This window comes from Hyla sarda, chromosome 3, assembly GCF_029499605.1.
Source record: "Hyla sarda isolate aHylSar1 chromosome 3, aHylSar1.hap1, whole genome shotgun sequence".
Taxonomy (NCBI): domain Eukaryota; kingdom Metazoa; phylum Chordata; class Amphibia; order Anura; family Hylidae; genus Hyla; species Hyla sarda.
Window position 1 is genome coordinate 13,222,891 of NC_079191.1, and position 11,445 is coordinate 13,234,335.

The following is an 11,445-nucleotide window of genomic DNA, read 5'->3' on the forward strand; positions in this document are numbered from 1 at the left end:
TTATTGAAAAATTTCAGGGGTGCCAACATTTATGGCCATGACTGTAAATGGACATTCTACCGACTGCATGGCTACTGCTGCGCTTAGGTCTCGGGGATAGCTAATTGGCCAAAACTGAAACGTGTAAAGGACCTTTAGAGAACAACCTGTCTGATCTCCTGCAGGTGGACATCTTGGATCTGTGTGGCCGATTCATACACATAGATAAAGATGTGAACATAATTGTTGGTACCCTCCCGTTAAAGACAGAAAAATCTATACATTTTTTGTCATTATTACTTTTTCAGTTTTTATAGTTTCAATGTATTTCAGGGGACATTGTGGGTTTTTCTGTCCTTAACGGGAGGGATCAACAATTTTGTCTGTATGTGAACAGAAAATAATTCTGCCCATTTAGACAATCGGGCCACTATAACACTTAACAATAGTAGTGGATCCACTGTACCTGTGTGGAAGATGACGTGGACCGTACTAGGGAGCGGAGTCTAAGGTGCCGCTGGTTTTCACCAGAGTCTGCCGCAAAGCAGGATGGACTTGCTGCGGCAGGCGACACCCAGGTTGCTACCCTTGGTACGACTCGTCCACACAGGTTGCTGAGATGTAACCTAGTACAGAAGGGATAAGGCAACTCGATGTCAGGATAGCAGAATGTCAGGGCAGGCGGCAGAGATGTGTGATCAGGAACATAGCTGGAGGGCAATAGGCAGGCGGCACAGGAGCAAGGTCAGGTCATGGAGAAGAGAGTCAGAATACGGCAGGGCAAACACAATAACGCTTTCCCTAAGGCTCTAGGCAAAAAAGATCCAGCAAGGAGTGGTGGGTGGTGCAGATACTTATAATAGAGGTACAGGTGCAAGTGATAATTAAGGGCGCACTGGCCCCTTAAATCGCATAACGCCGGCATGTGCACCCCGGCGATGAGCATGCAGAGAGGAGTTAGAGACAGCGTGGGGTAAGGAGACGCCCGGGACACGCATGTGGGCATGTCCCGCGCAGCGAGTCACAGAGCCGCCGGTGACAGGAGGAGGGGAGCGCTCACGGTCAAAATGAGTGATCGGAGCGCTGCCCGCAACAGCCACTTGGTTTAGAATCAGGACACAATAGGTTTGTCAGTATTGAGGGAAGATTTATAATACACTTCTAAACTCGAGACCACAGACCGGTGCTCCTTGTGAATATATGCACAGAATAAATAAGTAAAACTTTATCGCAAAAATTGCAACTTGCCTATGAGACCAGCTACAATACAGGGTTCTCTAATGTAAGCAGGATTAGGAAATATTAGCATAAGAGCATGCTCAATGTAATAGATTCATTACCCATCATCCCCCAGGTAACAGGCACTTTGCTCTAATACCCTTATCCCCAAATACCATATTATGGATTATAGACACAAAGTCTTATCATGTCATATCCAATAACTGCAATATGGAGATGTCCTTCTGCTCCATTACATTGCTAATGTTCAATCAACGGAGGGAGAAATAAGATATTCTAAATAAATTACACTATAAAATGTGGAAGAAAGAATACGTGTTCCGTCATTCTATATGTCACACAAAGTGAAACCCATATAGAGAATCTAAGACTAGAAGCCCAAAAACATTTAAGGCACAATCTCATCTGTAGGAAGATCTTTCGACTCAACAGGACAGAAGATGTCAGGGGAAAGAAGGAATGGGCGTCCCCCCGCCATTTCATCACCCCCTTGTGCCACTTTATCAGCCCCCTTTGGCATTTCAGACATTTGTGGGACCTGCTGCATGTTCTGTGAACGCCAGCTTCTGCCCCCTCAAGACAAAAAAAACGCCCACTCGTGCAAGTTTTATACAGGGGCTCCCAATCCCATTGCAGTCCTCTAATACAAAGCATAAAGAGGAGGCTGGAGTCCCTGTTGCTTAGTGTTGCTATGGGGCCCTTGGAGAGAGGGGGCTCCATCCCATCCTGTTTGGTCCTATTCCTTTTTTTTTGTTATAAACTGCGTACAACTCCTCTCTCCAGAAAGCTGCACAGTCAATAAATTGAAGGGGTACTCTGCTGCTCAGCATTTGGAACAAACTGTTCCGAACGCTGGAGCCGGCGTTGGGAGCTTGTGACATCATAGCCCCGTCCCCTCGTGATGTCATACCCCACCCCCTCAATGCAAGTCTATGGGAGGGGGCGTGACTACCGTCAAGCCTCCTCCCATAGACTTGCATTGAGGGGGTGGGGCGTGACATCATGAGGGGCGGGGCTATGATGTCAGGAACGCCCAGCACTGGCTTCAGCGTTAGGAACAGTTTGTTCCAAACAATAAGCAGCGGAGTAGGCCTTTAATGCAGGGGGTATTGACCAATGGGTCATGGAAAGCAACAGGAAATAAACCCCAAACCTTTCTCTCCTATTATAAGGCCAAATAAAATATTTGCTATGGGGACCCCTTTCTTCTATGCATGTCACTGTATGGAGCTATTTTCCTCTAGAAACAAGGAGAGAAAGTATCCACAATGGCCCTCATTTACTTAGAAAGTCGGGTTTCTGGTTGTATTTGAACCCGACACATTAGTTTCCTCGCTTATTTACTATTTTGTCTCAGTCAATGTCGCAAGTAAAAAAAAAAAAATTGTGTCACACGCTCATATTTGTGTTGCATTTTTTTTTTTAAGTAAAAAAAAAAAAAAAATATATATATATATATATATATATATATATATATATACACAACCAAAGAATAAGTTGGCCAGCACTATTGATTCCAAACTATTGTAAAAACCTGGCTTACAGGTGCAGGCTGCTGGGCTGGACGGTCCACGCTATTTGGCGCCAAATTTGCAAGCTAAGTACCTCATAATTTCATATTTTCATTTATTGCACTACAGCTGTATAGCTTTTCATGTTTTATCTATATACTCATGTTTCATCTATATCTTTGTGCTAGCAGTGTGCTGCTGTATTCTCCTGTTGCTGTATATTTAGCCCAGCAGCCTGCACCTGTAAGCCAGGTTTTTACAATAGTTTGGAATCAATAGTGCTGGCCAACTTATTCTTTGGTTGTATTACACATACGGGGGAGGGGCTACCTCCATGTTGGCTCCTGCACCCCACCCACCTCTATTAGGTGTATATAAGGTGCCTTGGATGTTTTAGACCTTGCAATGCCTTCTGTACTGTTCACACAGAGGCATATTCATAGTGTAGGGTCCGTCCCAGAATGAGGTCACCTTACCGTGGTGGGACGGTCCACGCTATTTGCCACCAAATTTGCAAGCTAAGTACCTCATAATTTCATATTTTCATTTATTGCACTACAGATGTATAGCTTTTCATGTTCTATCTATATACTCATGTTTTATCTATATACTCATGTTTCATCTATATCTCTGTGCTAGCAGTGTGCTGCTGTATTCACCTGTTGCTATACATATATATATATTAGAAACAATCAAATAAAAAAGAAGCAGTCACTAAATTATGAGAAAAAAACACCACACCAAAAAATACAACATATCAGGCTTTCCATAGGTTAGATAGGGCTATTTGCAACAGGTCAGAGCTGTGGGTTAAAAAAAAAACACAATTTGGGTGCTTTACAATGATAAATATGTGTGAAAGGGCCTTCTTTGTCGGGACACGCCCCTTTTCCGGGTTCCAGCCTACATGAGTCGGATGACTCGGGAAGAACTGTCGCGCACTGGCGCATGATGTCTGCGCCATGTCGCAGAAAAAATGTGACAAAAAAACCGACAAAAATTGTTAGGTTGTGAATAGTAAATGAGGGCCAATATGTGCACCATAGAACAATTTTTTTGTGATGGATTCATATGGAATCTCACATAAGAAAATCAGGGCCCTGAAGATACGATGGGTCCCATAGGCGTCCATAGGAGCCCTATCACCGAACCATACAAGTATATACACAATGAGTAACTCCTGTACTATTCATCAGCCAAGAATAATCTTAGAAAAGTTCTGGAAACCAGCAACCGCACCATGTCTGACAAGCAATTGCTGCATAGGGCCAATGCCCTGCCACCCAAGACGTGCCAGTGTGACCTTATACGTAACTCCATCATTGGCATGTATCCTCCTATAGAACCTCTTGTGCATTTCATTTTGATAAAGATATTCTCAGTGCAGGATCCGATCCCTTGTTTGTTTTAGTCTGTATAAGGCAGTATCACACTTTATTCAGGTGACATTTAATATTTAAAAATTTCTCTCTGTAAATACAGCAGAGAAAAAGGGGTGTCATTTTTCGCGGTATAGGACCCACTTTTTCTTCCCCAAAACTTGGGGGGGGGGGGTTGGGAGTTGGTGCGTCTTATACGGCAAATACACATTAAAACCCTGTCCTATCGCGGTGGTCCCTGAGGCCATCAACGGCCGGGACCCGCGGCTAATACAGGACATCACCGATCATGGTGATCCCCTGTATTAACCTTTCAGACGCGGCGATAAAAGCTGACCGCCGCGTCTGAAGCGAAAGTGACACTAACCCGGCTGCTCAGTGGGGCTGTTCGGGACCGCCGCGGTGAAATCGCTGCGTCCAGAACAGCTTACAGGACACCGGGAGGGACCTTACCTGCCTCCTCAGTGTCTTCTCCGTGCCGGGATCCCCTGCATGGCCGGCGCTCTCCTTCGTCGTCATCACGTCGTCGCGCACGCCGTCCCGTCATCCAATAGGAGCGGTGTGCATAGCGACGTGATGGCGGCGACGGAGAGCGAGGATACCCGGCAGCAGAGACGTTCCGGAGCGACGGGGACACCCCGGGGACGCGACGACAGCGATGGAGGGCGACATCCAGGGCAGCGGTGACGGGTCCGGAGCGGCGGGGACACGTGAGTATTACCTCCTATACCAGTGGCCTTCAACCTGCGGACCTCCAGATGTTGCAAAATTACAACTCCCAGCATGCCCGGACAGCCAACGGCTGCAAATGACAGTGCCCATTTAATCGTGTTTTGCTTCCTAATATTATACACCCCTCTGTCAGCTACACTTCTAGTTTCTTTACACTTTTTGTTTCTTTTACTGTAATACTTCTGTAGTAAACCATAGCAGTTTCTTCTTCCTTTTTTACCTTTGCTAATTTGTTTCACGTACAGTTTAGATGGTCTTCTTATAGTGCCCCCTAGGGTCTCACACTCACTGTGTGGCTATGTTAAAGGGGTTATCCAGGCAAAACCTTTATATATATATATTGGCTCCGGAATGTTAAACAGATTTGTAAATTACTTCTATTAAAAAATCTTAATCCTTCCAATAGTTATTAGCTTCTGAAGTTTTCTGTCTAACTGCTCAATGATGATGTCACGTCCCGGGAGCTGTGCATGATGGGAGAATATCCCCATAGGAGCTGGACAGCTCCCGGGACATGAGTCATCAGAAAGCAGTTAAGACAGAAAACAGCAACTCAACTTCAGAAGCTAATAACTATTGGAAGGATTAAGATTTTTTAATAGAAGTAATTTACAAATCTGTTTAACTTTCCGGAGCCAGTTGATACATAAAAAAAAGTTTTGGCCCTGGAATACCCCTTTAACACATCGTAAAATGAATAGTTAAAAAGGAATAAAAAACGGCAGTACTTTTAATCTAATAATGTGCAGAATAAAAGTCAACTGGCTGTCAGTGCACATACATTTTAAAGGGGTACTCCGGCGCTAAGACATGTTATCCCCTATTCAAAGGATAGGGGATAAGATGCATGCTCGCGGGCGTCCCGCCGCTGGGGACCCCCGTGATCTTTCATGCAGCACCCCGTTACCATCAGCCCTCCAGAGCGTGTTCGCTCCGGGTCTGATGACTGCCGATCATGGTGCCGGAGTATTGTGATGTCACGGTTCCGCCCCTGTGTGACAACACGCTTCGCCCCCTCAATGCAATCCTATGGGAGGGGGCGTGACAGCTGTCAGGGGGTGGAGGGGCGGGATAAGATGTTTTAAAGCCGGAGTACCCCTTTAAATAAGCAGTTCTTTGGTTGTAGTATAGGATCCTCCATCTACACGGCCCCTGACATCTCCCCTCATCTACACGACCCTATCACATCTCCCCTCATCTACACGGCCCCTGACATCTCCCCTCATCTACACCACCCCTGACATCTCCCCTCATCTACACCACCCCTGACATCTCCCCTCATCTACACGACCTCTCACATCTCCCCTCATCTACACGACCCCTCACATCTCCCCTCATCTACACGACCCCTCACATCTCCCCTCATCTACACCACCCCTCACATCTCCCCTCATCTACACCACCCCTCACATCTCCCCTCATCTACACCACCCCTCACATCTCCCCTCATCTACACCACCCCTCACATCTCCCCTCATCTACACCACCCCTCACATCTCCCCTCATCTACACGACCCCTCACATCTCCCCTCATCTACACCACCCCTCATCTACACCACCCCTCACATCTCCCCTCATCTACACCACCCCTGACATCTCCCCTCATCTACACCGCCCCTCGCATCTCCCCTCATCTACACCACCCCTCGCATCTCCCCTCATCTACACCACCCCTCGCATCTCCCCTCATCTACACCACCCCTCGCATCTCCCCTAATCTACACCGACCCTCACTTCTTCCCTCATCTACACCACCCCTCGCATCTCCCCTCATCTACACCACCCCTCGCATCTCCCCTCATCTACACGACCCCTCGCATCTCCCCTCATCTACACGACCCCTCGCATATCCCCTCATCTACACGACCCCTGACATCTCCCCTCATCTACACGACCCCTGACATCTCCCCTCATCTACACCACCCCTGACATCTCCCCTCATCTACACCACCCCTGACATCTCCCCTCATCTACACGACCCCTGACATCTCCCCTCATCTACACGACCCCTGACATCTCCCCTCATCTACACGACCCCTGACATCTCCCCTCATCTACACCACCCCTGACATCTCCCCTCATCTACACCACCCCTGACATCTCCCCTCATCTACACCACCCCTGACATCTCCCCTCATCTACACGACCCCTGACATCTCCCCTCATCTACACCACCCCTGACATCTCCCCTCATCTACACGACCCCTGACATCTCCCCTCATCTACACGACCCCTGACATCTCCCCTCATCTACACGACCCCTGACATCTCCCCTCATCTACACCACCCCTGACATCTCCCCTCATCTACACGACCCCTCACATCTCCCCTCATCTACACCACCCCTCACATCTCCCCTCATCTACACGACCCCTCACATCTCCCCTCATCTACACGACCCCTCACATCTCCCCTCATCTACACGACCCCATCACATCTCCCCTCATCTACACGACCCCTGACATCTCCCCTCATCTACACGACCCCTGACATCTCCCCTCATCTACACGACCTCTCACATCTCCCCTCATCTACACGACCCCTCACATCTCCCCTCATCTACACGACCTCTCACATCTCCCCTCATCTACACGACCTCTCACATCTCCCCTCATCTACACGACCCCTCACATCTCCCCTCATCTACACCACCCCTCACATCTCCCCTCATCTACACCACCCCTCACATCTCCCCTCATCTACACGACCTCTCACATCTCCCCTCATCTACACGACCCCTCACATCTCCCCTCATCTACACCACCCCTCACATCTCCCCTCATCTACACGACCCATCACATCTCCCCTCATCTACACGACCCCTCACATCTCCCCTCATCTACACGACCCCTCACATCTCCCCTCATCTACACGACCCCTCACATCTCCCCTCATCTACACGACCTCTCACATCTCCCCTCATCTACATGACCCCTCACATCTCCCCTCATCTACACCACCCCTCACATCTCCCCTCATCTACACCACCCCTCACATCTCCCCTCATCTACACCGACCCTCACTTCTTCCCTCATCTACACCACCCCTCGCATCTCCCCTCATCTACACCACCCCTCGCATCTCCCCTCATCTACACGACCCCTCGCATATCCCCTCATCTACACCACCCCTCACATCTCCCCTCATCTACATGACCCCTCACATCTCCCCTCATCTACACGACCTCTCACATCTCCCCTCACCTTTTCTCCTCACATCTCCCCTCACCTTTTCTCCTCACATCTCCCCTCATCTACACGACCCCTCACATCTCCCCTCACCTTTTCTCCTCACATCTCCCCTCTCTTTTTCTCCTCACATCTCCCCTCACCTTTTCTCCTCACATCTCCCCTCATCTACACGACCCCTCACATCTCCCCTCACCTTTTCTCCTCACATCTCCCCTCTCTTTTTCTCCTCACATCTCCCCTCACCTTTTCTCCTCACATCTCCCCTCACCTTTTCCACTCACCTTTTCTCCTCACATCTCCCCTCACCTTTTCTCCTCACATCTCCCCTCACCTTTTCTCCTCACATCTCCCCTCACCTTTTCCACTCACCTTTTCTCCTCACATCTCCCCTCACCTTTTCTCCTCACATCTCCCCTCACCTTTTCTCCTCACATCTCCCCTCACCTTTTCTCCTCACATCTCCCCTCACCTTTTCTCCTCACATCTCCCCTCACCTTTTCTCCTCACATCTCCCCTCACCTTTTCCCCTCACCTTTTCTCCTCACATCTCCCCTCACCTTTTCTCCTCACATCTCCCCTCACCTTTTCTCCTCACATCTCCCCTCACCTTTTCTCCTCACATCTCCCCTCACCTTTTCTCCTCACATCTCCCCTCACCTTTTCTCCTCACATCTCCCCTCACCTTTTCCCCTCACATTTTCTCCTCACATCTCCCCTCACCTTTTCCCCTCACCTTTTCTCCTCACATCTCCCCTCACCTTTTCTCCTCACATCTCCCCTCACCTTTTCTCCTCACATCTCCCCTCACCTTTTCTCCTCACATCTCCCCTCACCTTTTCTCCTCACATCTCCCCTCTCTTTTTCTCCTCACATCTCCACTCACCTTTTCTCCTCACATCTCCCCTCACCTTTTCTCCTCACATCTCCCCTCACCTTTTCTCCTCACATCTCCCCTCACCTTTTCTCCTCACATCTCCCCTCACCTTTTATCCTCACATCTCCCCTCACCTTTTCTCCTCACATCTCCCCTCACCTTTTCTCCTCACATTTCCCCTCACATCTCCCCTCACCTTTTCTCTTCACATCTCCCCTCACCCTTTCTCTTCACATCTCCCCTCACCCTTTCTCCTCACATCTCCCCTCACCTTTTCTCCTCACATCTCCCCTCACCTTTTCTCCTCACATCTCCCCTCACCTTTTCTCCTCACATCTCCCCTCACCTTTTCTCCTCACATCTCCCCTCACCTTTTCTCCTCACATTCCCTTCTCAAAGTGTTGTCTCATGACCATTCACACTTCATCCTTCCCGCCTTAAACTGTCACATGACCACTGTGTGACGTCACCCGCTATCCCGTGAGTTCTGACCACCTGACTCCCCCCGGTGACAGGTGCGGACCCCCGGGCAGTGGCGTCACTCACCCGGGCAGACCGAGTGTCTCTTCCAGTCTCCTGAATGCGGCCTGCGGGCCGGGGGTGAGCAGCACTCCGCCCAGATCGAATAGTACGAAGCGCCTGGCGGCCATGTCTCCTGCACTGCTCCGGGACACCGTCCCCTCAGCACTGACACCGAGGAGTGTGAGCGGCCCCTCCCGTGAGGCGGTGACAGGGGTGAGAGTGCACTCTGGATAGTGAGTGTATAATACTGAGGGGCCGGCCATGACGTCTATAGGGAACTATGGGGCCCCTTATAGGGCGGTGTTCACACTCATCAGTCATAATAATTACACCCTTATTTGTGAACACGGTAAATATAATAAAAACCGCAGGTGAACAGCAGCATGTGAATAGGACACACTGGGCAGCTGCAACACAACCGCAACGTGTAGTTCGGGGTTTCCCAACCAAGGTGCCTCCAGCTGTTGCAAAACTACAATTCCCAGCATGCCCGGACAGCCAAAGGCTGTCCGGGCATGCTGGGAATTGTAGTTTTGCCACAACTGGAGGCACCCTGGTTGGAAAACACAGGTGTAGTTGTACACTTAACCCTTTGAGGAACAAAGTAAAAAAAAAAAAACAATTTAGCAACTTTTCGGGGCTGCTATTTCTACGCAGTGAAGTTATGTTTATTTGATTTATATAGATTTTGTTTTTTAATACTTAAAAAAAAAATATATATATGTATAAAATATATATACCCTTTTTAAACACTTTATATATATATATATATATATATATATATATATATTTTTTTTTTTTTAATGGTAAATTGAAATGATCAAAAAATACGCAATTCTGGATCTTTAGTATATTTTACGTTTACATCTATGACCATGCAGTTGTGTTATTGTAATGTATCTACGCACTGCACTCTATGGTACAAGTGACACCTTACCTATAAAAGGAAACTTAAAAAAAAAATGTAAAAAATTATATATATATATAATCTTAAATCGCCCATTTATTTATTTTATTATTTTTTTTTTTGTATACTGGACTATATGATTGCTGCTATCTCTATGGGATCAGGATATATAGTAGTTATATTCCTCCCCTCCAGCTCTATCTGTATACTGCTGCTATCTTTATGGGATCAGGATATATAGTAGTTATACTCCTCCCCCTTCAGCTCTATCTGTATACTGCTGCTATCTTTATGGGATCAGGATATATAATAGTTATACACCTCCCCTCCTGCTCTGTCTGTATATTGCTGCTATCTCTATGGGATCAGTATATAGTAGTTATACCCCTCCAGCTCTGTCTGTATACCGCTGCTGATATCTCTATGTGATCAGGATATATAATAGTTATATACCTCCCCTCCAGCTCTATCTGTATACTGCTGCTGCTATCTCTATGGGATCAGGATATATAGTTGTTATACACCTCCCTTCCAGCTCTATCTGTATACTGCTGCTGCTATCTCTGTGATCAGGATATATAGTAGTTATACACCTCCCTTCCAGCTCTATCTGTATACTGTTGTTGCTCTCTCTATGGGATCAGGGTATATAGTAGTTAGTAGTTCTACACCCCCAGCTCCATCTGTATATTGCTGCTACCTCTTAGGCATCAGACAATATAATAGTTATATGCCTCCCCTCCAGCTCTATCTGTATATTGCTGCTACTTCTAAGGCTAGGTTCACACTATGGAATTTCTGGGCAGAATTTCTGTTGTAGATGAAGCCAGCGGCACTAGGATCTCACGGACTACATTGGCGATCCCATAGATGGCAATGCATTTCTGAGCAGATCTCCCAAAAGATCCACCCAGAAATGCATTGCCGTCTATGTGGGCAGCAATGCAGTCTGCTCGGTCCTAGCGCCGCCGGCTGTTTCTCCGGCTGAAATTCTGCAATGTGAACCTAGCCTAAGGGATCAGAAAATATAATAGTTATACACCTCCCCTCCAGCTCTATCTGTATACTGCTGCTATCTCTATGGGATCAGGATATATAGTAGTTATATATG

The 11,445-nt window shown here is 47.7% G+C and overlaps 1 protein-coding gene across 3 annotated transcripts in view; it reads right to left on the reverse strand.

Moving 5' to 3' along the window:
- Positions 1-9,680, reverse strand: part of EPHX2 (epoxide hydrolase 2) — a 107,105-nt gene extending 97,425 nt beyond the window's left edge. Inside the window, exon 1 of one of the 3 annotated variants that reach the window (XM_056563758.1) lies at positions 9,452-9,680. In XM_056563758.1, coding sequence (XP_056419733.1) covers positions 9,452-9,555 — 104 coding nt within the window. In that variant the 5' untranslated portion in view covers positions 9,556-9,680. Of the gene's footprint in view, positions 1-8,043; positions 8,069-9,276; positions 9,343-9,451 lie in introns of those variants that run through there. The other 2 variants (XM_056563760.1, XM_056563759.1) reach the window with 2 other exon arrangements.
- Positions 9,681-11,445: the final 1,765 nt, after the last annotated feature.